This window comes from Bombina bombina, chromosome 1 (genome assembly GCF_027579735.1).
Source record: "Bombina bombina isolate aBomBom1 chromosome 1, aBomBom1.pri, whole genome shotgun sequence".
Taxonomy (NCBI): Eukaryota; Metazoa; Chordata; class Amphibia; order Anura; family Bombinatoridae; genus Bombina; species Bombina bombina.
The window spans coordinates 1190929468-1190957168 of NC_069499.1; the positions used below are offsets into that span (position 1 = coordinate 1190929468).

The 27701-nt window shown below is 41.9% G+C and overlaps 1 protein-coding gene across 1 annotated transcript in view; it reads left to right on the forward strand.

Moving 5' to 3' along the window:
* The window catches only part of GPATCH8 (G-patch domain containing 8), a gene marked incomplete at its 5' end in the record, with an annotated part of 245482 nt that extends 232056 nt beyond the window's left edge, over nucleotides 1–13426 (forward strand). The window contains 2 exon segments of the mRNA XM_053699970.1: nucleotides 2574–2704; nucleotides 8810–13426. Coding sequence (XP_053555945.1) covers nucleotides 2574–2704; nucleotides 8810–12359 — 3681 coding nt within the window.
* Nucleotides 13427–27701: the final 14275 nt, after the last annotated feature.

A 27701-nucleotide genomic window follows, 5' to 3' on the forward strand; every position in this document is an offset into this window, starting at 1 on the left:
GTACTCTAGCTTGGGTATTGATTCCCAACAGTAATTAATAATGATCCGTGGACTCATCGTGTCATTAGAAAGAAAACAAAATTTATGATTACCTGATAAATCTCTTTCTTTCTTGGCACGATGCGTCCACGGCCTACCCTGTTTTTAAGACAGGTTGTGGATATGTGATAAACTTCAGACACCTCTGCACCTTGTTGATTCCTTTCTCTCCTTTACTTCGGTCGAATGACTGGGGTGGGAGGGAAGGGAGGTGATATTTAACAGCTTTGCTGTGGTGCTCTTTGTCGCCTCCTGCTGGGCAGGAGTGATATTCCCAACAGTAATTAATGATGATCCGTGGACTCATTGTGTCAAAGAAATAAATTTATCAGGTAAGCATAAATTTAGTTTTTTTTATTAAAATTTTAAGTTATTTCTATTTCCACTCCCCCTGTACCATGTGACAGCCATCAGCTAATCACAAATGCATACACGTACCATGTGAAAGCCATCAGCCGATCACAAATGCATATACGCTTATTCTGTGAATTCTTGCACATGCTCAGTAGGAGCTGGTGACTCAAAAAGTTTAAATATAAAAAGACACAGCACTTTTTTTTATGGAAGTAAATTGGAAAGTTGTTTAAAATTGCATGCTCTATCTGAATAATGAGTTTAATTTTGACTTGAGTGTCCCTTTAACAACTTTCTGAAGGTGCTCTCCTTCAAGATGGAAACAATTGTCCTCAAAGGTCAATTTATGACTATGGTGGACTTGGACGCATATCTTCACATTTCAAGCCACTGAGATCTTTATCAATTTCTCAGATTAGCTTTTCTGGACAAACATTTCCAGTTAACGGCACTCCTCTTTGGTCTAGCTACGGCTCAGAGAGCTTTCACAAAGGTGCTGGGTGCGCTTTTAGCTGTGGTCAGAGCTCAGGGCATCGCTGTGGCTCTTTACTTGGATGATATCTTGGTTCAGACAAGAGTACATTTTGTTAGGAGTGATCATAGATTCTCTGACTGAGGTCTTTCTTTCAGAACAGTGAAAATTTTAACTCCAATCTGCATGTTGCTGCCTGCAATCTACCTTCCATCCTTTGGTTTCTCAGTGTATGGAGTTAGTGGGGGTCATGGTAGCAGCATCAGACGCTATGCTATTTGCTCGCTTTCATTTCAGACCTTTACAGTTGTGCATGCTAAATGGAATGGAGAACAATCAGACTTATCTCGGGTGTTAAGTCTGGATCTTGACACCAGGGAATCGATATCTCGTTGGCTAGAGCCGATAAAGCAGGGGATAAGTTTTCTTCGACAATCCTGGAAAATAACTATAGATGCAAGTCTCTCCAGTTGGGGAGTGGTTTGGGGCTCCATAAGAGCTCAGGGAGTGTTGTCTGTTACTGTTGACGTTTTCCTTTCTGCCGCCCACTTAAAAAGTAAATTTTTCTGTTAGCTAAAGGTTTGAAATGTTTTCCCATCAGCAATCTAGCTACAACAAAAGGTGCCCAAAGGAGAGAGCACTGATTGGAGAACACATCAAACCTTTTACCATCACTTTAACTAAAGCACATTTTTTTTTATTACTACATTTTATTTTATTTTTTTAAATTGAATTCAACTTCAAAATCGCCTGCAGAAAAAATGTCCCAAAAAATAACAAAACAAAAAAAGTATAACAAAAAAACAAAGAAAAATATAATAGTACAAGTAAATTAGTTGTTTAAAATTGTGTGCTTTATTTGAATCCTGAAAGAAAATTTCTAGGTTTTATGTCCATTTTATTTTAAGGATTCGTTAAATTACGCTCTGTGATAGGTTTTTACCCTGGTTCTAGAATAGGGACTGTTGGTAGTACTTAAAGCATTTAAGGCATTTTTTTTTTTCTTTTCAGAAGACAATCTCTTTAAAGGGACATTTAAAACCCAAAAGTTGGCCATCACTAGACTATTATGAAGGCACCACTTCCATTGTGGTATACTTCTTATCTCCTATCTGTGTAGCGCTTGCTGATTGGTGGCTACATTTAGCCACCAATCAGCAAGCGTTACCCAGATGCTGAACCAAAAATGGCCATTAAACTAATTAGCATTAGAATTCCTAATTATAATGCTGTTTAGGCAGATATGACATTAGCAGGTCTGCTTTACCTGTAGCCTCAGCTTATTTATATGGGCATGTCTTTGAGAACAGGTGTTGGATGTAATGAGCAAAACCACGTACTTCAAATACAAAAATAAATATAAAGGGATAATTTCTGATACATTTAATACTCTGCCGTAGGTATAACAATTCATTTTGAACACATTAAGGGGAAACACCGTTTTATCTATTGTACCATGAGTGTTTCTTTAAGGCAGTGTTTGAGCAATTATCAAATCTTTCTTTGTAAAAGTTTGCATAAACTAATGCATGGAGCAGAAGTGTTGTGATATTTAAAGCCCCTCAATTATTTATTTATTAAAGATCGAGTACATGATTTATCAATGTTAAAAACTTCATTTTATGAAACCTGCAGGATTTATGTCAGGAAATAAAATCTGTATTTTTAACAAAAAAAAACAAATTGACATATTTATTTATTTTTCCAGAGGCTAAAGGACTTAAAACAAAGAGAATTTGCACGAAATGTATCTTCACGATCCCGGAAAGATGAGAGGAAGCAAGAGAAAGCTCTGAAACGTCTGCTTGAGTTGGCAGAACAGAGAAAGATAGCAGAAAGGTGCTTGGATTTCATATCAATGTTGAATATAAACATGTTCTCTAAAAATTGATTACCAGCTGATTTTAATTTTGCTAAACTTGATTAAAGCATTCTAGAATCTGTACGGTAGTAGATTACCTAAATCTGGAAGATGCTACAGAATCATATTATACAGAATGTCCTGCAGTTCTCGCTGAGCTGTTTAGCCCCTTTAATGTAATATTGTATCCACTATCCAGCTTGTTCTGAAATTGGCTTTTAACTTGTATACATGACTTATTTTTCTTTCATATAAGTGGCGAGAGTCCATGACCGGTTACGTATGGGATATACATTCCTACCAGGAGAAGGCAAAGTTTCTCAAACTCCAAGACTATAAAACCCCTCACACCTTAGTTTTTACTTTGCCTCTATTGGAGGTGGTTGAAGTAAGATGATGTGCTTGATTTCTTTAGCGAAATGCGCTTCAGGGCATATTGAAGCCCAGTTCCCCTAAGAGTACTTCCTCAGAGGGATGTGATTGGAGCCCTGCCTCATGATACAATGTTTTCGCCTCATGGGAAATCATCCATAGCCTCCTTATAAATTCGGTTTCAGGGTTTCTGGCTCCCTTTACAGATTGACGTTATACCTCTGCTGATATGTTTCAGTACTGGTTTGGCTGTCTGCTACTAAGTGGACGAGTGTCTATGGGTAAGTATATTTTGTATTTTTTATATAGACACTCAGCTATGTTTATGGAAACTTATATGTATATATGGCCCTGGAACAGATACTATTCCTCTTGCTTTTTTTTTTGCGCAATTCTATTTCCACAATTCTATTTCCACATGCGCGCATAAAATCCAACGCTTAATATGCTTGTCAGGTTTTCCGCACCATAATAAACGCAGGAAGCGTGCGTCAATATTGATGCAAAGCCTTTGAAACCAACACTTTACATGCTTGTCAGTTTAGCACCCCATAGCACACGCACTTAAAATAAATCCGAAATGTGCGTCACATTTGACCCTACCCTTTGAAAACGCACAGCTCGTCAGAGAAAGGCACACGTTGAACTAACTAGCGTGCATCAACGGATTCTCACATGCAGAACACTAACGTGCTTTTCCCCCCAAATAAAGTGTCTGAAAATTGCGCACACTGACGGTTACTGCTTCCCTAGGCTGCATTTCCTTAGCACTTTAACGTCCTAACACACCTACTGTCTCCTCCTTACGGATAGATGCCGATGGAATACCTACAGCAATGAAAAAATTTATTACTGCAACCATCATGAAGGCCCTTGCTGCAATACCGCCTTTGAATAAGCGAAAAAGGTCAGTTTTCCTTCTACTAGTAATATAAGTCCTGACCTACAAAATACTGAAGTATCTTCGAATGGTGAGGATTCCTCTAACAGTGAGGCTCCCTCATCTGACGTAGAACCTGATAATTCCTCCTTTTTATTTAAAATTAAACATTTGTTTTCTTTTAAATCACTTTAGGAATTGAAGAATCTAAACCTTCTGATGATAAACTCTCTAATCATTTGAATTCAGTATATAAAACAGTTGTCAATCTCCCTGAGATTTTCCCTATACCTTTTGCTGTCTGACACAATTGCTAAGGAATGGTCTAACCAAGTGTCTCTCTTTATCCTTCTACAAGGTTTTAATAAACGATATACTCTACCTGCTGCTAACTTAGTTATGAGAAACGGTTCCCAAAGTTAATGGGGTCTTTCCACTCTTTCCAAATGCACCACTATTCCTCTAGAAGACAGTACTTCTGTTAAAGACCCTTTTGACAGAAAACTTGAATCTTATCTAAGTGCATTTTTGCATATTGGCTCTATACTTAGACCAGCTATATCTATTGTTGACGTGGCTGCTACTTCTATTTTCTGGTTAACCAGTCTTGCACAGCAGTTATTCACTGACCTGAATATTCTAATCTTTTGAATTAACTTCAAAATGCAAACAATTTGATGCAGTATTTGATGATATGAAAATTAACATCAATAACATGTCTCTGGCTATACTTACCAGAAGAGCCCTATGGCTTACATCCTGGAATGCTGACGTGGTGTCTAAAACTAGATCATCATCTTTCTTTCCAAGGAAATAAATTGTTTGGGTCTTAACTGGATTCTATTATTTCTACTATTACTGGAGGTAAAGAAGCTTTTCTTCCTCAAGACAAAAAACCCAAATGAAAATTCAGAGCTCCTAATTGTTTTTGTTCATTTAGTCAGAATAGAGAACAGAAAACGGACTCCTCCCTTAAACCCCCTGGCTCAGTCTGGAGACCCACCTAAAATTGGAACAAATCAAAACAGAATAAGAAATAAAATTCATTCTCTAAGACCGCATGATGGTATGGCCCCCAACCCAGTATTACTGTTAGGTTCGCATATTAAACCATTTTTCAGAAAGCTTGGTTACTTTCTTTCCAAAAACCCTGGATCCGAAACATTATTTCTCAGGGATATTGAATTGCATTCAAAATAAGACCTTCCACAGGAAGGTTTTTTTCTAACCCATATTCCAAAACATCTAATAAAAGCTCAAGCTTTTCTAAAATCTGTCTCAAATCTGGAAGATATAAGAGTAATTGTTCCAGTTCCTTTGCAGGAGCAGGGGATGGGAGTTTATTCAAATCTCTTCATTGTACCAAAGAAGGAACACTTTCAGACCAATTCTGGAATTGAAAGCTTTAAACAAATTTGTAAGAATACTAACTTTCAAAATGAAAACTATCTGCCTTTTATTAAACAAGGTCACTTTATGTCCACAATAGGTTTTCAGGATGCTTACCTTCACATCCCAATTCACCCAGTACATTACCAGTTTCTGATGGGTTTTTTTTTCTGAAAAAGCATTTTCAATTTGTTGCTCTTCCGTTTGGTCTAGCTACAGCTCCAAGAATATTTACCAAGGTTCTAAATGTTGTTTTTATCTGTAATCAGAACTCAGGGTATTGCAGTATTTCCTTACCTTGACGATATCTTGGTACTGGCTCAATCTTCTCATTTAGCAGAAATTCACACAAAACTACTAATAATTGTTTCTTCAAAGACATGGTTGCAGGATCAATTTACCAGAGAGTTCCTTGATTCCTCAGACAAAGGTCACATTTTTAGGTTTCCAGATATTCATTGTCCATGACTTTTCCCTGACAGAAAAGAGGCAAAATTGATATCAGCTTGTCTGAACCTTCAATCTCCCTCATTTCTTTCAGTGGCTCTGTGTATTGAAGTACTAGGCCTCATGACTGCAGCTTCGGACACAATTTAATTTGCTCGATTTCACATGATACCTCTTCAGCTTTGTTATGCTGTGCCAATGGTGCAGGGATTATACTCAGATATCGCAAGGGATAATCTTATATCCCAACACGCTCCTATCTCTGACTTGGCTGAATCACCAGTCTGTTACTTAGAGGACTTCTTTTGCTTTTCCTACCTGGTCTGTGATCACCACAGATGCAAGTCTTTCAGGTTGGGGAGCTGTCTGGGGGTCTCTGACAACACTAGGAGTTTGGAATCCTCGGGTGGCGAGGTTGCTAATCAGTGTTTTGGAACTCTGTGCAATCTTCATGGTCCTTCAGGCTTCGCCTCTATTGAAAAGGGAGCCTTATCTCAGACACACCATGTTACTGCAGTAGCTTATGTCAATCATAAAGGGGGAACTCACTGTTCCCTAGCCATAATAGAAGTATCTCAAATCCTCTCTTGGGTAGAAACCAATTTCTGCCTCATCACTGCGATTCACAACCCAGGTGTAGACAACTTTGAGGCAGACTACCTCAGTCATCAGTCCCTACATCCAGGAGAGTGATCTCTCCACCAAGATGTGTTATATCTGATTGTGAAACACTGGAGCCTACCAGAAATATATCTAATGGCCTCTTGTTTGAACAACAAACCTCCCAGAGGTATTGGATGCTCTAGCAGTTCCCTGGTCTTTCCAGCCTGCTTATGTATATCCCCCTCTCATCCTACTCTCCAGAGTGATTTCCAAGATAAAAATAGAACAGTCATTTGTAATCTTGATAGCCCCAGCGTGGCCACACAGGATTTGGTATGCAGACCTTGTCCGAATGTCCAGTTGCCCGCTATGGCCTCTTCCTCTAAGACCAGACCTTCTGTCTCAAGGTCCCTTCTTCCATCCAGATTTTAAAGTCTCTACACTTGATGACATTCAAATTAAATGCTTAGTTCTCAGTCATAGAGGATTCTCTGACTCTGATTAACACTCTGATTCAGGCCCGCAAGCCTATTTGTAGGAACATTTATCACATTTCTATTTCATGGTTTATCAACCATGATTATCCCGGTCATTCTTTTAGAATCCTTAGGATTCTTCAGTTTTGGTTTAGATAAAGGTTTATGTGCCAGTTCTTTGAAAGGACATATCTTTGCCATTTCTGTATTATTTCATAGGCAGATTACTAACCTTCCTGATGTTCATTGTTTTGTTAAGGCTTAAATCCGGATTAAACCTGTTATTAGGCCTATTTCTTCTCCTTGAAGTCTTCACCTTCTATTACGTTTTACAGGCTCCACCTTTTGAGCCTATGAATAAATTTGACATTAAACTACTTTCATGGCAAGTGTTTCTTTTGGCCATCTATTCTGATTTGGAGAAAAACAAACGAGTCTGGAACCAGGTAGCCAGTGCCAACAGTGTTTTATTCATGCGAGTGATAGACAAGAGGTACAGCTCCTTCTATCTGACATGTTTCGCGCATGCATACATGCGCTTCCTCAGAGATAGATTACTTGGTGCCACAGGTGAGCCTAAATAGGGTGGATTAACCAATGAGAGAAGACCCAAATGTCTCTAGGTCAAGAAGGGGTTAGTTGGCTCAGGAGTGGAGTACAGGTATGTAATTCTTTGGGATGGTACACTGAGATAATAAATGCATTTTGCTAAAATTTTCTGAAAGCCTTCTCCAAACAAAAAAAGAGAAAAGAAAAAAAAATATATTGATTCTGATAGAGTAGTTTCTGAATTGTCTGCTCTCTCTTTTGAGTCTCCTTATCTGATTTTCCATCAAGATAAAGCTGTTTTGCGGACTGCTTTTACATTTTTACCTAAAGTTGTTTCCTCACACAGACTTAATAGGTAAATAGTTGTTCCCTCCTTGTGTCCTGATCCAAAAAAATGACACTGAAAGATCTTTACATTCTTTGGATGTTGTTAGTGCATCGAAATATTATGTTGATGCTACTTAGGATTTCAGACAGACTAGTCTGTTTGTTCTTTTTTTCTGCTCCTAAGAAAGGCCAGAAAGCCTCTATTTCTTTAGCATCTTAGTTGAAACTTTTGATTCACAAAACTTATTTAGAGGCTGGTCAGCCTCCGCCACAGAGAATTACAGCTCATTCTACTAGATCGGTAGCCACATCTTGGGCTTTCAAGAATGAGGCTTTAGTTGATCAAATTTGTCTTCTCTGCATACCTTTACTAAATGTTACCATTTTTTATGTTTTTTTTTCTTAAGCAGCCTTTGGTAGAAAGGGCCTTCAGGCAGCTGTCTTAGTTTGTGCCTATATATTGAGTTTGTCATAAAATACATTATTGTTTGGTTATAGATTTAATTTCTCAGCGAAAAAAGCTGTTTGTTTTAATCTCTCCCTTTATTGTTACTCGTGGACTCTTGCCATCTATATGAAAGAAAGAAAAACAATGCATATCTTGCCTTATAAATTCATTTATTTCATAATGGTGAGAGTCCACGAGCCCCCACCTGTTAATTTTTGTTTAAGCACTTTTTTTTTTCTCACTCTCTACACCTCAACACTTGGCTATACATCAAACTGAGGTGGGAGGGGTTTTATAGGATTTTGGAGTTTGGGAATCTTTGCCTCCTCCTGGTAAGAATGTATATTCCATACTTAACAGGTTGTGGACTCTCACCACCATTAAATAAATTCATTTATCAGTTAAGATATATAAATTGTTTCTTTTATACTTCTCTTTCAGAAGTGCAGAATGTAGTTCCTAATGGAAAATTTAAATCAGATTTATTACAAAATGCTTCCTAATTAGAATTGCTGCTTTCTGTAACATTAGATATCATGTGCTTTTGTTTTATAACTTAACTTACCATTTTATTTATTTGCCAATACAACAGTGCACCAGGCAGTGGACCCATGTTCAAGGCAACCACTGTTGCTGTTGATGAAGAAGGAACTGAAGAGGAAGATGTACTAATCGGCTTCACCTCCCCAGCACATGACAGCCCTAGATCTATTCCTGAAGAAAAGGCACCCCAGCCATCAACATCTCCTGCTCAAGCAGTCGGCTTTGGATTTAAGAGTTCCACTGGCACATCATCTCTGCAGAAAGTGGGATTTTCATTTTCTTTTGCCAAGAAGACTCCACTTAAATTAGAATCTTCAGCTGCTGTCTTCAAAGATGTTGCAGAAGAAGTTGGATCTCCTGAAGAGGATAAGGAGGCAGAAAAAGCACCAACTGAACTTATTGGAGCGATTAAATCATCTGAGGGGGAGAACAGCCGAGGAAGTGATAGTAAAACAGAGGAAGATGAAAGTCAGGTTGATACTGGGGCTTCCCTTGCAAGCACCCTTTCCAAGTTGAAGAAAATGAAGCGTGAAGATAGAGGAAGTCAAGCTGGAGAGCCCGAGTATTATCACTACATGCCACCTGCTCACTGTAAGGTAAAACCTAATTTTCAGTTTTTGCTCTTTATGAGGTCAACAGAACAAACTCTTGCTGAGAACAAACCACTAAAAGAGGAGGAGAAACCATTTCATTCAAACAAGGCAAAATCTTCAAAAGCTCCAGAGTCAGATAAGACTAGTGCTGCTGAAAGCCAGACAGTTAGCTCTCAGCAGAAAGTGAGTTCAACTTCTATGCCTAAAGCCATAAAAGATGTAGCTGCTAATGAGAAAATTAACCCGTCTTCAAAAACAGAGTCTCCCAAGGATAGTTCCATGGCTAGTAAAGAACAACCAGAAAGACCAAATCATCCAACTGGGCCGTTTTTTCCAGTACTGAGTAAAGATGAGAGCACTACTCTGCAGTGGCCCTCTGAGTTACTAATCTTCACTCAGGCTGGGCCTGCTATCTCCTATAGCTGCAACCCTTTATATTTTGACTTTAAACTATCAAGAAATAAAGATGGTAAGGGGAAGGCAATTGATAAATCTAAAGATAACTCTGGGGCAAGCAAGGATACTGTGTCTTCTACACCTAGCAAAGACTCTGAAAGTTTAGGGGGAAACAAGGAAGCCAAACAAGTGGTGCACACATGTGGTGCTCAACCCAAACTATCCTCTGCTACTATAGGTGAAAGTAAAAAAGATTCTCTTGAGGAGGAGAACACTGTTGAGGTTGCTGGAAAGTCTCGCAAGTACAAGAAGAAAAAAAAGCACAAAAAAAGTAGCAAACATAAGAGGAAACACAAGGAAGGAGAGGAGGGGACAGAACATAAAGTAAAGAAACGCAAAAAGCATAAACACAAGAAGGCAAAGGCACCTTCCAAAACAGCCATAAAAATTGAGGAGCCAGAATCTGGAAAAATTTCTGCAGTGTCCAGCAGTACTAAAGATCTTGCACAAAAAAAATTACTGCCTCAGGAAGACCCTGGAACAGGGGGTAATATTAACACTAAACAAGAGGTTCCCAGTTGCTCCAAAGAACCTGAGAAAAAAAAACAAAAATTGGAAACTAAACCGGGGCCATTACTTCCCGCACCACATGAATTGTCTTCCTCTACTTCCCACAAACACACCCCTTCAAAGGCCAGGAGTAGACAGAGCAGTGGTGATTATGATAGTGAGGATGCCTCTCCAAAAAGGAAAAAATCCATAGAAAGAGATAGTGATGAATATGACTCTACCAGTGATCGCTCCAGAAGCCGGTCTCGGTCGGGAAAAAGGAGATCTTATTCTTCCAGTACCGGAGAATCCTCTGACCGGAGTCGTTATAGTCGGGATAGAAGCTATTCAGACAGTGAATATAGTGACTATAGCAGCAGTCCACGACATCGTTCCAAACGTTCTCCAAGATCTGACTCTGACTCAGTAGCTTCAAAACGACACTCCAAAAGGCATAAATATTCCTCTTCTGACTACAGCCGGAGTCGGTCAACAAGTCGCAGCCGCTCCAGAGGAAATAGAAGTAGAGGCCGGGGAAGATCAAGTAGCAGTAGCCGAAGTCGTAGCAAGAGAAGTCGCAGCCTGACTGGACACAGCTGGAAACGCAGTCGGAGCTATAGTAGAGATCGAAGCACCAGTACCCGCAGTCATTCTGGGAAGGGATCACACAGAAGGGAGAGTGCTGACAGCCACAGGGGGGGGAGACGTGACTTCAACCATTCAAAAATATACCGCTCGCAGTCCCCCCACTATACACGGTCTGGAAGCAGAAGAGAAGACTCTCGTACTGATGCAAGGGGGAGTAGCAGCTCTTTACTTCCTCGAAGAAGCACTGAAAAGGATTTTGGCCGGTGTTCTCTAACTGCCAAACAGCTTCTGGAGAAGATACAGTCACGCCGCTTAGAAAAAGGAGCTGGTGTTGGAGAAGATGCATGCTCAGGGATTAGTAAGACTGGAGCTAAAGTGAAAGACCCTCCACAAGGATACTTTGGCCCCAAACTACCACCTGTCCTTGGAACTAAACCTCCACAACTCCCCATTATAGGAAAATTGCCTGCAGGTCTTAAGGTAGGATCTTCTCGGAAAGGAGAAAATGAAGCAGGAGAGACAGATGCAGTGGTTGCAGAGCAAGAAATAGAAGTAAAACCCCTGTTGGGGGATAATCCTATTGTACCAGATAGCTCTACAAATGTTGCAGAAGATAATACAGAGTTGCCTTCAGAGGCACCAGTTTGCTTCCATCACCCTCCTCCAGGGTTTGGAGAAGCTGCTGGACCTCACTCTCTAGGCAATGGCAACTTGCCATTTCCTCCCCTCCATGGGAGAATGTTGGCCCCTCCATCAGAAACAGATTTTTTCCAGTCTGGATACCCACCTCTCACAGTTGATCCAGTTTCTGCCACAATAGATGGTGTGGATGAGGAAGATGAAGAGGAAGATGATGAGGCTTCACTGGCACCCCTAGAGAGCCAGCCCATCACTTTTACCCCAGAAGAGATGGAAAAGTACAGTAAGCTTCAACAGGCAGCTCAGCAGCATATTCAACAGCAACTAATGGCAAAACAGGTTAAAAGTTTCCCAGCAGGAGCAGTACCACCAGCACTACAGCCTGCTAGTCCAGCCCTCCAACCTATTCACTTACAGCAGGCACCACCCCCTGCTTCTGCAACCTCCTTAACCACTGTCCAGCATGCTATCCTTCAGCATGCTGCTGCTGCAGCAGCCATGGGTATACAACCTCATCCACAGCACTTAACTCAGGTGCACCATATTCCACAGCATCATTTAACTCCTATATCTCTCTCCCACCTTACCCACTCACTTATTCCAGCTCATCCTGCTGCTTTTCTTGCTAGTCATCCCATTCACATCATCCCAGCTTCTGCACTTCATCCTGGGGGACCCCTCACTTTGCATCATGTCCCTCATGCTCTGTATCCAACTCTCTTTGCTCCACGTCCATCCTCTGCTGCAGCTGCCACTGCGTTGCACCTTCATCCCTTGCTTCACCCTATATTCTCAAGCCAGGATCTGCAACACCCACCCAATCATGGGACATAAGGGTTCACCAACCTGGCTTTGATAACTGCAAAGGAAAAATATTTCTTCTGCAGACACTTCAGGCTCTAAAGAGGACATACCAGCTTCATTGAGGTCATTTTAAAATGTGTTCTGTTGGTCACCTTCAGCCTTCCCTTAGAAGTATTAATCCTTATTTAATGGTCTTTATTTTTGACACAAGTCTTGAACTTTGGCTGAATGCCCAACTGATTGAATGAGTTATCAGATGGATGTGATGGAGAAATGTTTTGTATATTTCTAATTGTGTCCTCCCCATGGTTGTCCTGGATGTCAGGCGTCAAAAAAAAGCAGCAGCATTTCATATATTTTATCCTTTCTTTATTGGAACAGCATAAGATCTTATACTGTTAAAATAAAGAAAGGATATAATATAAAAGTGCTGCTGCTTTTTTTGATTAATTGAAGAGAATGGGGTACATGCAGAGCCCTGCAGCTTGCACTCTTTGAGGAACAATTAATGATGAACACTTGTCTATAAATTCTGGAAGCCAGGAGGCCATAGTTCCTAAACACTTTTACATTTGTCTCATTTTTAATTATTCTGTGTACATCTGTATATGTAACCCTTACCATTTTCCTTAATATTCTGGCTGGCTCTTGATTTTGATTTAAAAAATAAATGTAACCGACCTTTACTCTAATTTATCAACCAAGGGTTCCTACTTACCACATTAAGATGTCAGGGCTTACATAACCAACTACTGTTAATGACAAGCCACCATTATTAGAATGAAGATTTGGAAATAAATCTGCACTCTGTGTGTGTGTATATATATATATATTTTTTATTTTAATTTTATTTTTTTTGCTGTAGTTGCACAATTTAAAGGACAGAACTATAGTTTTCATCTTAATTGCAAAAAAGAGAAGAAAAATCAGCTGCTGTGGCATGTATATTTTATCAAACTCCATATTTTGTCCAGGTTTTGATGTATGATATAAATGTACAAAGAGTAATTACAAAAAAAAAAAAAGTTTCTGGATTGCAGACGAGAAAGTATGTAATATTGTAAGAAATTCTAATAAAAGAACAGATTGTTACATAATATCTTGTGTTTTTTGCTTTACATACCATTAGGGTAAAAAGAAGGTATGTAGATTAAGAAGAATATTGGCAAAAGCTGACCCGCATTGGGTTATTTGTAGAAAGGTAAATATATATTTCCTATGGCATGGAGAGTCCACAATTTCATTCAATTACTAGTGGGAAATTCAACCATGGTTTTCGCACGCTTCTGTCATTTCCTTTCTCTCTTGCGGTCACATCACCGGCCACTTAGCTCTTTGCTTCTGTCAAAATAGAGAAGCGTGGAGAGCTCTGAGTGGTGCGGCAGTCGGATCGAACGTTTTTCTTGGAGGTGGTGAGTTTCCCCAGCTTTGCTGGCATTATAGAGGTGCCTGTATAATAGCGATCCGGTTTTGAGACACTCCGGTCTTACAAGGGCTTAGTCTATAAATTTATCAAACTACTAAAATTGTATTGCTTTGTAATCCAATTGGATATATTTGATCCAGATTTTTTATCCCATAATTATAGCATATTTTTATTAAAAAATAAGATTCTTTCCAGTAGTGTTACAATTTTTCTTTGGGAATTGCCTGTGACCTCAGTATGGAGGGCTCTGTGTAAAGGGGGTCTAGTATTTCTTTACATTTGGACAAGTGTTTATTTTGTGAAGAAGCCCATGTGGTCCCCCCTGCTCAATTGTGTTCTACATGTTTAACTTCCATGTTGCAGACAAAAGCTAAAAAGTATATTTCTCTTGTAAGGTGTATCCAGTCCACGGATTCATCCATTACTTGTGGGATATTCTCCTTCCCAACAGGAAGCTGCAAGAGGATCACCCACAGCAGAGCTGTCTATATAGCTCCTCCCCTAACTGCCACCTCCCAGTCATTCTCTTGCAGCTCTCGACAAGGGAAGCAGCTAGAGAGATGTGGTGCATTAATGTAGTTTATCTTCAATCAAAAGTTTGTTATTTTCAAATGGTACCGGAGTTGTACTATTTTAGCCTCAGGCAGAAAGTTGAAGAAGAGTCTGCCTGTGGTCTTTGATGATCTTAGCAGGTTGTAACTAAGATCCATTGCTGTTCTCACACATAACTGAAGAGATGGGTAACTTCAGCTGGGGGAATAGTGTGCAGGGTCTCCTACTCTGAGGTATGTGCAGTTTTAAATTTTTCTAGAGAAATGATAAGCTAGAAAATGCTGACAATACCGGATTTATTTAAGGTAAGCCTGATTACAGTGATTTAATAATGACTGGTATAAATGCTTGCTGTAAAGGGTAATATTTTATTATTTACTCACATTACTGAATAGATATAACGTTTGCTTGAGGTGTATAAACGTTTATTTCATATTGGTGATAAAACTTTATTCTGGGGCCCAGTTTTTCCACATGGCTGACTAGATTTTGCCTAGGGATAGTTTTTTAAGGCCCTCTCACTGTGAGTACAGGTTGGGAGGGGCCATTTTCCATTAGTTTTTGCAGCTTGAGACATCCAGCTTCCCTGGAGTCCCCTGAACATATAGGACCTCTCTAAGGGGTTTTTGTGCCTTCCAAAGTCGTTGTATGGGCAGGTAGGGTCACAGCAGAGCTGTGGCAGTTGGTTGTGACTGTTTAAAAACGTTTATTGTTTTTTTGATCCGGTTTTGAAACTAAGGGGTTAATCATCCATTTGCAAGTGGGTGCAATGCTCTTTCAGCCTATTATACACACTGTAAAAATTTCGTAAGATTTACTGCTTTTTTCACTGTTTTAGCAGTTTCTGTGATTGTTTTTTCTCTTAAAGGCACAGTACCATTTTTATTTTTTGCTTGTTCAGTTATTAAAGTGTTTTCCAAGCTTGCTGGTCTCATTACTAGTCTGTTTAAACATGTCTGACATAGAGGAAACTCATTGTTCATTATGTTTAGAAGCCATTGTGGAACCCCCTCTTAGAATGTGTACCAAATGCACTGATTTTACTATAGATTACAAAGACCATATTTTGGCTTTAAAAAATTTATCACCAGAAGAAATTGACAAGGAGGAAGTTATGCCATCTAAATCTCCCCACGTGTCAGATCCTATAAATCCCGCTCAGGGGACGCCAAGTACATCTAGCGCGCCCATAAATACAGAAAGAATAAATACAGAGCTCTCTGACGCTTTAGTAGCTATCTCATATACACCCTCACAATATAATGAAGCTGAAGCAGGGGAGCTTCAATCTGTGGCTGATTTTTCTGATTCAGGAAAGATACTTCAATCTGATTCTGATATGTCTACATTTAAACTTAAGCTTGAACACCTCCGCGTATTGCTCAGGGAGGTTTTAGCAACTCTGGACGACTGTGACACTATTGTAGTCCCAGAGAAATTATGTAGATTGGATAAATACTATGCAGTACCTACTTACACTGATGTTTTTCCAATCCCTAAAAGGTTTTCTGAAATTATTACTAAGGAATGGGATAGACCAGGTGTACCATTCTCTCCCCCTCCTGTTTTTAAAAAGATGTTTCCTATAGACGCCGCTACACGGGACGTATGGCAGACGGTCCCTAAGGTGGAGGGAGCAGTTTCTACTCTAGCTAAGCATACCACTATCCCTGTCGAGGACAGTTGTGCTTTTCTAGATCCAATGGATAAAAAATTAGAGGGTCACCTTAAGAAAATTTTTATTCAACAAGGTTTTATTCTCCAGCCTCTTGCATGCATTGCCCCAATCACTGCTGCCGCGGCTTTCTGGTTTGAGTCCCTAGAGGAGGCTCTATAGGTTGAAACCCTGTTGGAAGATATTAACAAGCTTAGGGCCCTTAAGCTAGCCAATTTATTTGTTTCTGACGCCGTTGTTCATTTAACCAAGCTAACGGCTAAAAATTCAGGTTTTGCTATTCAGGCGCGTAGGGCGCTATGGCTTAAATCCTGGTCAGCTGACGTGACTTCAAAGTCTAAACTTCTCAACATTCCCTTCAAAGGACAGATCCTATTCGGGCCTGGACTGAAGGAGATCATTTCTGACATCACTGGAGGAAAAGGTCACGCCCTTCCTCAAGACAGGTCCAACAAATTAAGGACCAAACAGTCTAGTTTTCGGCCCTTTCGAAACTTCAAGAGTGGCGCAGCTTCAACTTCCTCTAACACAAAACAAGAGGGAACTTTTGCCCAGTCTAAGCCGGTCTGGAGACCTAACCAGGCTTGGAACAAGGGGAAACAGGCCAAGAAGCCTGCTGCTGCCTCTAAGACAGCATGAAGGAGCAGCCCCCGATCCGGAAACGGATCTAGTAGGGGGGCAGACTCTCTCTCTTCGCCCAGGCTTGGGCAAGAGATGTCCAGGATCCCTGGGCATTGGAAATTGTGTCCAAGGGTTATCTTCTGGAATTCAAAACCTCTCCCTCAAAAGGGAGATTTCATCTCTCACTTTTATCTGCAAACCAGATAAAGAGAGAAGCATTCTTACATTGTGTTCAAGACCTCCTAGTTATGGGAGTGATCCACCCAGTTCCGCAGGAGGAACAGGGACAGGGCTTTTATTCAAATCTGTTTGTTGTTCCCAAGAAAGAGGGAACATTCAGACCAATCTTAGATCTCAAGATCTTAAATTTCTCAGAGTCCCATCCTTCAAGATGGAGACTATTCGAACCATCCTTCCTATGATCCAGGAGGGTCAATACAGGCACTACCAGTTTGTGGCTCTTCCCTTCAGGTTGGCCACGGCACCAAGAATCTTTACAAAGGTTCTAGGGTCCCTTCTAGCGGTCCTAAGGCCGCGGGCTATAGCAGTAGCCCCTTACTCAGACGACATTCTGATACAGGCGTCGACTTTTCAAGTTGCCAGGTCTCACACAGACATTGTTCTGGCATTTCTGAGGTTGCATGGGTGGAAAGTGAATGAAGAATAAAGTTCTCTATCCCCTCTTCCTAGGAACTCTGATAGATTCTGTAGAAATGAAGATTTACCTGACAGAGGCCAGGTTGTCAAAACTTCTAAATTCCTGCCGTGTTCTTTATTCTACTTCTCGCCCTTCAGTGGCTCAGTGTATGGAAGTAATCGGCTTAATGGTAGCGGCAATGGACATAGTACCGTTTGCCCGCCTACATCTATGACCTCTGCAACTCTGCATGCTCAGTCAGTGGAATGGGGATTGCACAGATTTGTCCCCTCTACTAAATCTGGATCAAGAGACCAGGGATTTTCTTCTCTGGTGGTTATCTCGGGTCCATCTGTCCAAGGGTATGACCTTCCGCAGGCCAGATTGGACAATAGTAACGACAGATGCCAGCCTTCTGGGCTGGGTGGGGTGCAGTCTGGAACTCCCTGAAGGCTCAGGGCTTGTGGACTCAGGAGGAGACACTCCTTCCGATAAACATTCTGGAACTAAGAGCGATATTCAATGCTCTTCAGTCTTGGCCTCAGCTAGCTGCGGTCAGGTTCATCAGATTTCAGTCGGACAACATCACGACTGTAGCTTACATCAACCATCAAGGGGGAACAAGGAGTTCCCTAGCAATATTGGAGGTTTCAAAAAGAATTCTATGGGCAGAGGTTCACTCTTGCCATCTATCAGCTATCCATATCCCAGGAGTAGAGAACTGGGAGGCGGATTTTCTAAGTCGACAGACTTTTCATCTGGGGGAGTGGGAACTCCATCCGGAGGTGTTTGCACAGTTGATTCAACTTTGGGGCAAACCAGAACTGGATCTCATGGCGTCTCGTCAGAACGCCAAGCTTCCTTGTTACGGGTTCAGTTCCAGGGATCCCAAGGCAGCACTGATAGATGCTCTAGCAGCGCCTTGGTCTTTCAACCTGGCTTATGTGTTTCCACCGTTTCCTCTGCTCCCTTGTCTGATTGCCAAGATCAAGCAGGAGAGAGCTTCAGTGATTTTGATAGCTCTTGCGTGGCCACGCAGGACTTGGTACGCAGATCTGGTGGACATGTCATTCTTTCCACCTTGGACTCTGCCGCTGAGGCAGGACCTTCTACTTCAAGGTCCCTTCAAACATCCAAATCTAATTTCTCAGCGTCTGACTGCTTGGAGATTGAATGCTTGATTTCTCTTGCAAGGTGTATCCAGTCCACGGATTCATCCTTTACTTGTGGGATATTCTCCTTCCCTACACGAAGTGGCAAAGAGAGCACACAGCAGAGCTGTCCATATAGCTCCCCCTCTAGCTCCACCCCCCAGTCATTCTCTTTGCCGGCTCTAAGCACTAGGGTCTCTCTCGGGAGGGTAAAGTGAATGTGGTGTTAGAATTGTAGTTTTTATTATCTTCAATCAAAAGTTTATTTTAAACGGTACCGGTTTGTACTATTTACTCTCTAGCAGAAAAGTGATGAAGATTTCTGCTGAGAGGAAAATGATTTTAGCATGTTGTAACTAAAATCCACTGCTGTTCCCACACAGGACTGAGGAGTACCAGAAAACTTCAGTTGGGGGGAACAGTTTGCAGGGTGAACTGCAATAAGGTATGTTCAGTCATTTATTTCTAGACAAGACTGAGATAATGCTAGAAGAGACTGACAATATCCCCATGAGGGGAGGGTAAACGATGTTCACAGACTTAGTAAGGAATTGAATGCTTACATAGGGCTAATTATGCTGGTTGACACTTATTCAGGGCAATCGATTGTTTAGCTAAGAAAATATCGTTTGCAAGACACTTTGAAAGCCCTTTTGGGTTCTTTCTGTGGTTATTACCCACATGGCTATTTTTTATTCACTTAGGAGTGATTTCTTAGGCCTCACAGCTCCGGAATAGAGTGGGAGGAGCCTAATTTTCTCCAACATTGGTGTGTCCGGTCCACGGCGTCATCCTTACTTGTGGGATATCTCTTCCCCAACAGGAAATGGCAAAGAGTCCCAGCAAAGCTGGCCATATAGTCCCTCCTAGGCTCCGCCCACCCCAGTCATTCTCTTTGCCGTTGCACAGGCAACATCTCCACGGAGATGGTTAAGAGTTTTTTGGTGTTTAAATGTAGTTTTTATTCTTCTATCAAGTGTTTGTTATTTTAAAATAGTGCTGGTATGTACTATTTACTCTGAAACAGAAAAGGATGAAGATTTCTGTTTGTGAGAGGAAGATGATTTTAGCAGACAGTAACTAAAATCGATTGCCGTTTCCACATAGGACTGTTAAGATGAAGTAACTTCAGTTGGGGGATACAGTTAGCAGACTTTTCTGCTTAAGGTATGACTAGCCATATTTCTAACAAGACCATGTAATGCTGGAAGGCTGTCATTTCCCCTCATGGGGACCGGTAAGCCATTTTCTTAGTCAAACAAACAGAATAAAGGGCTTAATATGGGCTAAAAAACTGGTAGACATTTGTATGGGCTAAATCGATTGCTTTATTTGGGCATTTTATTCATATTTATGCTGACAATTCGCATTTATAAACTTGGGGAACGTTTATTAAACGGCAGGCACTATGTTAGACACCTTTTCCAGTCAGGGGGCCTTCCTAGTTGTAGACTGAGCCTCATTTTCGCGCCATTACTGCACAGTTGTTTTTTGAGAGCAGGGCATGCAGATGCATGTGTGAGGATCTGAAATTTGCTGGAAAAGCTTCTAGAAGGCGTCAATTGGTATCGTATTCCCCTCTGGGCTTGGTTGGGTCTCAGCAAAGGCTATAGCTGGGACTGTATAGGGGTTAAATTTGTAAACGGCTCCGGTTCCGTTATTTTAAGGGTTAAAGCTCTTTGGTGTGCAATACTCTTAATGCTTTAAGACACTGTGGTGAAATTTTGGTAATTTTTGAACAATTCCTTCATACTTCTTCACATATTCAGTAATAAAGTGTTTTCTGTTTAAAATTTAAAGAGACAGTAACGGTTTTGTTTTAAAACGTTTTTTGTGCTTTGTTGACAAGTTTAAGCCTGTTTAACATGTCTGTGCCTTCGGATAAGCTATGTTCTATATGTATGAAAGCCAATGTGTCTCCCCATTTAAATTTATGTGATAATTGTGCCATAGCGTCCAAACAAAGTAAGGACAGTATTGCCACAGATAATGAAATTGCCCAAGATGATTCATCAGATGAGGGGAGTAAACATGATACTACATCATCTCCTACTGTGTCTACACCAGTTTTGCCCACACAGGAGGCCCCTAGTACATCTAGTGTGCCAATGCTTATTACCATGCAACAATTAACGGCTGTAATGGATAACTCCATAGCAAATCTTTTATCCAAAATGCCTACTTATCAGAGAGAGCGCGATTGCTCTGTTTTAAACACTGAAGAGCAGGAGGGCGCTGATAATTGTTCTGTCATACCCTCACACCAATCTGAAGGGGCCATGAGGGAGGTTTTGTCAGATGGGGAAATTTCAGATTCAGGAAAAATTTCTCAACAAGCTGAACCTGATGTTGTGACATTTAAATTAGAACATCTCCGCGCACTGCTTAAGGAGGTGTTATCTACTCTGGATGATTGTGACAACTTGGTCATTCCAGAGAAATTATGCAAGATGGACAAGTTCCTAGAGGTTCCGGTGCACCCCGACGCTTTTCCTATACCCAAGTGGGTGGCGGACATAGTAAATAAGGAGTGGGAAAAGCCCGGCATACCTTTTGTTCCCCCCCCCCCCCCCCCTATATTTAAGAAATTATTTCCTATGGTCGACCCCAGAAAGGACTTATGGCAGACAGTCCCTAAGGTCGAGGGGGCAGTTTCTACTCTAAACAAACGCACTACTATTCCTATCGAAGATAGTTGTGCTTTCAAAGATCCTATGGATAAAAAATTGGAGGGTTTGCTTAAAAAGATTTTTGTACAGCAAGGTTACCTTCTACAACCCATTTCGTGCATTGTTCCTGTCACTACAGCAGCGTGGTTCTGGTTCGAGGAACTAGAAAACTCGCTTAGTAGAGAGACTCCATATGAGGAGGTTATGGACAGAGTTCACGCACTTAAGTTGGCTAACTCTTTTATTTTAGATGCCGCTTTGCAATTAGCTAGATTAGCGGCAAAAAATTCAGGGTTTGCTATCGTGGCGCGCAGAGCGCTTTGGCTAAAGTCTTGGTCAGCGGATGTGTCATCCAAGACAAAATTGCTTAACATCCCTTTCAAAGGTAAAACTCTATTTGGACCAGAATTGAAAGAGATTATTTCAGACATCACTGGGGGAAAGGGCCACGCCCTTCCACAAGATAGGCCTTTCAAGGCCAAAAATAAGTCTAATTTTCGTTCCTTTCGCACTTTCAGGAACGGACCGGCCTCTAATTCTGCATCCTCTAAGCAAGAGGGTAATGCCTCACAACCCAAACCAGCCTGGAAACCGATGCAAGGCTGGAACAAGGGTAAGCAGGCCAAGAAGCCTGCCGCTGCTAACAAAACAGCATGAAGGAGTAGCCCCCGATCCGGGACCGGATCTAGTGGGGGGCAGACTCTCTCTCTTTGCTCAGGCTTGGGCAAGAGATGTTCAGGATCCCTGGGCGCTAGAAATAGTTTCTCAGAGTTATCTTCTGGAATTCAGGGAACTACCCCCAAGGGGAAGGTTCCACATGTCTCACTTATCCTCAAACCAAATAAAGAGACAGGCGCTCTTACATTGTGTAGAAGACCTGTTAAAGATGGGAGTGATACACCCAGTTCCAATAAAGGAACAAGGAATGGGATTTTATTCCAATCTGTTCGTAGTTCCCAAAAAAGAGGGAACTTTCAGACCAATTTTGGATTTGAAGATCCTAAACAAATTTCTCAGGGTACCATCGTTCAAGATGGAAACCATTCGAACGATTCTACCCACTATCCAGGAAAGTCAATTTATGACTACCGTGGATCTAAAGGATGCGTATCTACATATTCCTATCCACAAAGAACATCATCAGTTCCTAAGGTTCGCTTTTCTGGACAAGCATTACCAGTTTGTGGCCCTCCCATTCGGGTTAGCCACTGCTCCAAGGATTTTCACAAAGGTACTAGGGTCCCTTCTAGCGGTTCTAAGACCGAGGGGCATTGCAGTAGTACCTTACTTGGACGACATTCTAATACAAGCGTCGTCCCTGTCAAAAGCAAAGGCTCATACAGACATCGTTCTGGCCTTTCTCAGATCACACGGATGGAAGGTGAACATAGAAAAAAGTTCTCTGTCTCCGTCGACAAGAGTTCCCTTCTTGGGAACAATAATAGATTCCTTAGAAATGAGGATTTTTCTGACAGAGGTCAGAAAGTCAAAACTTCTAAGCACTTGTCAAGTTCTTCATTCTGTTCCTCATCCTTCCATAGCGCAGTGCATGGAAGTAGTAGGGTTGATGGTTACAGCAATGGACATAGTTCCTTTTGCACGAATTCATCTAAGACCATTACAACTGTGCATGCTCAAACAGTGGAATGGGGACTATACAGACTTATCTCCAATTATTCAAGTAGATCAGAAGACCAGAGATTCACTCCGTTGGTGGCTGACCCTGGACCATCTGTCCCAGGGAATGAGCTTCCGCAGACCAGAGTGGGTCATTGTCACGACCGACGCCAGTCTAGTGGGCTGGGGCGCTGTCTGGGAATCCCTGAAAGCTCAGGGTCTATGGTCTCGGGAAGAGTCTCTTCTCCCGATAAACATTCTGGAACTGAGAGCGATATTCAATGCTCTCAGGGCTTGGCCTCAACTAGCAAAGGCCAGATTCATAAGGTTCCAATCAGACAACATGACGACCGTTGCGTATATCAATCATCAGGGGGGGAACAAGGAGTTCCCTGGCGATGAAAGAAGTGACCAAAATAATTCAATGGGCGGAGGATCACTCCTGCCCACCTATCTGCGATCCACATCCCAGGTGTGGAAAACTGGGAGGCGGATTTTCTGAGTCGTCAGACATTCCATCCGGGGGAGTGGGAACTCCATCCGGAGATCTTTGCCCAAATAACTCAATTATGGGGCATTCCAGACATGGATCTGATGGCGTCTCGTCAGAACTTCAAGGTTCCTTGCTACGGGTCCAGATCCAGGGATCCCAAGGCGACTCTAGTGGATGCACTAGTAGCACCTTGGACCTTCAACCTAGCTTATGTATTTCCACTGTTTCCTCTCATTCCCAGGCTGGTAGCCAGGATCAATCAGGAGAGGGCCTCTGTGATCTTGATAGCTCCTGCGTGGCCACGCAGGACTTGGTATGCAGACCTGGTGAATATGTCATCGGTTCCACCATGGAAGCTACCTTTGAGACAGGACCTTCTTGTTCAGGGTCCATTCGAACATCCAAATCTGGTCTCCCTCCAGCTGACGGCTTGGAGATTGAACGCTTGATTCTATCGAAGCGTGGGTTTTCAGATTCTGTGATAGATAGTTCAGGCCAGAAAACCGGTAACTAGAAAGATTTACCATAAAATATGGAAAAGATATATCTGTTGGTGTGAATCCAAAGGATTCCCATGGAATAAGATAAAAATTCCTAAGATTCTCTCCTTTCTACAAGAAGGTTTGGAGAAAGGATTATCTGCAAGTTCTCTAAAGGGACAGATCTCTGCTTTATCTGTCTTACTACACAAAAGACTGGCAGCTGTGCCAGATGTTCAAGCATTTGTTCAGGCTCTGGTTAGGATCAAGCCTGTTTAGACCTTTGACTCCTCCCTGGAGTCTAAATCTAGTTCTTTCAGTTCTTCAAGGGGTTCCGTTTGAACCTTTACATTCCATAGATATTAAGTTACTATCTTGGAAAGTTTTGTTTTTGGTTGCAATTTCTTTTGCTAGAAGAGTTTCAGAGTTATCTGCTCTGCAGTGTTCTCCGCCCTATCTGGTGTTCCATGCAGATAAGGTTGTTTTGCGTACTAAGCCTGGTTTTCTTCCTAAGGTTGTTTCTAACAAAAATATTAACCAGGAGATAGTTGTACCTTCTTTATGTCCGAATCTAGTTTCAAAGAAGGAACGTTTGTTACACAATTTGGACGTAGTCCGTGCTCTAAAATTCTATTTAGAGGCTACTAAAGATTTCAGACAAACATCTTCCTTGTTTGTTGTTTATTCTGGTAAAAGGAGAGGTCAAAAAGCGACTTCTACCTCTCTTTCCTTTTGGCTTAAAAGCATCATCCGATTGGCTTATGAGACTGCCGGACGGCAGCCTCCTGAAAGAATCACAGCTCACTCCACTAGGGCTGTGGCTTCCACATGGGCCTTCAAGAACGAGGCTTCTGTTGACCAGAGATGTAAGGCAGCGACTTGGTCTTCACTGCACACTTTTCTAAAGTTTACAAATTTGATACTTTTGCTTCTTCGGAGGCTATTTTTGGGAGAAAGGTTTTGCAAGCTGTGGTGCCTTCCGTTTAGGTAACCTGATTTGCTCCCTCCCTTCATCCGTGTCCTAAAGCTTTGGTATTGGTTCCCACAAGTAAGGATGACGCCGTGGACCGGACACACCAATGTTGGAGAAAACAGAATTTATGCTTACCTGATAAATTACTTTCTCCAACGGTGTGTCCGGTCCACGGCCCGCCCTGGTTTTTTAATCAGGTCTGATGAATTATTTTCTCTAACTACAGTCACCACGGTACCATATGGTTTCTCCTATATATATTTCCTCCTGTCCGTCGGTCGAATGACTGGGGTGGGCGGAGCCTAGGAGGGACTATATGGCCAGCTTTGCTGGGACTCTTTGCCATTTCCTGTTTGGGAAGAGATATCCCACAAGTAAGGATGACGCCGTGGACCGGACACACCGTTGGAGAAAGTAATTTATCAGGTAAGCATAAATTCTGTTTTGCGCCTCAGATGCGCAGTTAGAATTGCAGAGAAGTTCATGCTGCTTCACTTGGAGGGTCCTGCTGCTGTTTGAGGGCCTTAAAGAAGCTATATTCCCCCAAATCTGATCCCTAAGGGCAGGTAGGGCCACAGCAAGGCTGTGGCAAGGTGCTGTAGTAATTTAAACCGGGTGTTGGCTTTAGGCTGCTTCGGTTTGGGCATTAAGGGGTTAATCGTTTTGCAACTTGTGGTGCAATCTTATTAAGGCTTTAGGTACATACTGTGAAAATTTCAAAAGGATTGCTACATTTTTCACTGTTTTGTAAAATTGTGTGCTCTTTTTATCTCTTAAAGGCACAGTAATGTTTTTTTCAAATTGTGTTTTTTATTTGATTAAAGTGATTTCCAAGTCTGCTTGTGTATACTACTAGTCTGTTAAACATGTCTGACACTAAGGAAAATCCTTGTTCAATGTGTTTAGAAGCCATGGTGGAACCCCCTCTCAGAATGTGTCCCACTTGTACTGATATGTCTATACACTTTAAAGATCATATTGTTGCACTTAAGAATGTGGCCCAAGATGATTCTCAGACTGAAGGTAACGAGGGTAGCCCGTCTGCCTCTCCCCAAGTGTCACAACCAGTTACGCCCGTGCAAGCGACGCCTAGTACCTCTAGTGCGTCTAACCCTTTTACATTACAAGACTTAGCGCCAGTCATGGATAATTCTCTCACAGCCTTCTTATCTAAACTGCCCGTGTTACCCGCAAAGCGTGATAGCTCCGTTTTAAGAACAGATTATGAGCATTCTGACGCTTTGTTAGCCGTATCTGATATACCCTCACAACGATCTGAAGTGGGAGCGAGGGATTTGATGTCTGAGGGAGAAGTCTCTGATTCAGGAAGGGTTCCTCCTCAGACAGATTCAGATACATTGGCTTTTAAATTTAAACTAGAACACCTCCGCGTTTTGCTTAGGGAGGTATTAGCTACTCTGGATGACTGCGATCCTTTGGTGATCCCAGAGAAATTGTGTAAAATAGATAAGTACCTAGAGGTCCCTGTTTACACAGATGCGTTTCCGGTCCCTAAGAGGATTGCGGATATCGTTACTAGGGAGTGGGATAGACCAGGTGTTCCCTTTGTTCCCCCTCCTGTTTTTAAGAAAATGTTCCCCATATCTGACTTTGTGCGGGGCTCGTTGCAGATGGTCCCTAAGGTGGAGGGGGCTGTTTCTTCACTTGCTAAACGCACAACCATACCAATTGAAGACAGTTGTGCTTTTAAAGACCCTATGGATAAGAAGTTAGAGGGTTTACTTAAGAAAATTTTTGTTCAACATGGTTTTCTTCTCCAGCCTATTGCCTGCATTATTCCTGTAACTACTGCAGCCACTTTCTGGTTTGAGGCGCTGGAAGACTCGCTCCAGACGGAGACCTCATATGAGGAAATTATGGATAGAATTAAGGCTCTAAAGCTAGCTAATTCTTTTATCACTGACTCCGCTTTCCAAATAGCTAAGTTAGCAGCAAAAAATTCTTGTTTCGCCATTTTGGCGCGCAGGGCGCTATGACTAAAGTCCTGGTCGGCCGATGTGTCGTCTAAATCCAAGCTTTTGAACATCCCTTTCAAAGGAAAGACCCTCTTCGGGCCTGAATTGAAAGAGATTATTTCAGAAATCACTAGGGGAAAAGGCCATGCTCTCCCTCAGGACAAGTCCTTTAAGTCAAAGAACAAAGCTAATTTTCGTTCCTTTCGTAATTTCAGGAACGGCCCTGCTTCATCCTCTCCGGCTGCAAAGCGAGAGGGTAACGCTTCACAGCCCAAGGCAACCTGGAAACCTTACCAGGGCTGGAATAAGGGTAAACAGGCCAAAAAGCCTGCAGCTGCCACAAAGACAGCATGAAGGGGTAGCCCCCGATCCGAGACCGAATCTAGTAGGGAGCAGACTCTCTTCGCTCAGGCCTGGGCAAGAGATGTACACGATCCTTGGGCGTTAGATATTGTATCCCAGGGATATCTTCTAGAATTCAAGGGTTCTCCTCCAAGGCGGAGGTTCCACTTTTCTCGTCTGTCTACAGATCAGACAAAGAAAGAGGCGTTTTTACGCTGTGTAGAAGATCTACATACAATGGGAGTGATCCACCCAGTTCCAATCGTGGAACAAGGGCTGGGTTTCTACTCAAACCTGTTTGTGGTTTCCAAAAAAGAGGGAACTTTCAGACCCATCCTGGATCTAAAAATTCTAAACAGATTCCTCAGAGTCCCATCATTCAAAATGGAGACCATTCGGACAATCTTACCAATGATCCAGGAAGGTCAATATATGACTACCGTGGATCTAAAGGATGCATACCTACACATTCCTATCCACAAAGATCATCACCAGTTTCTCAGGTTCGCCTTTCTGGACAAGCATTACCAGTTTGTGGCTCTTCCTTTCGGCTTAGCCACTGCTCCCAGAATTTTCACAAAGGTGCTAGGGTCCCTCCTGGCGGTTCTAAGACCGCGGGGCATAGCAGTGGCGCCTTACCTAGACGACATCTTAATTCAGGCGCCGTCTTTCCAAAGAGCCAAGTCTCACACGGAGATTGTATTGGCCTTTCTGAGGTCTCACGGGTGGAAGGTGAACATCAAAAAGAGACTCTAATAGAC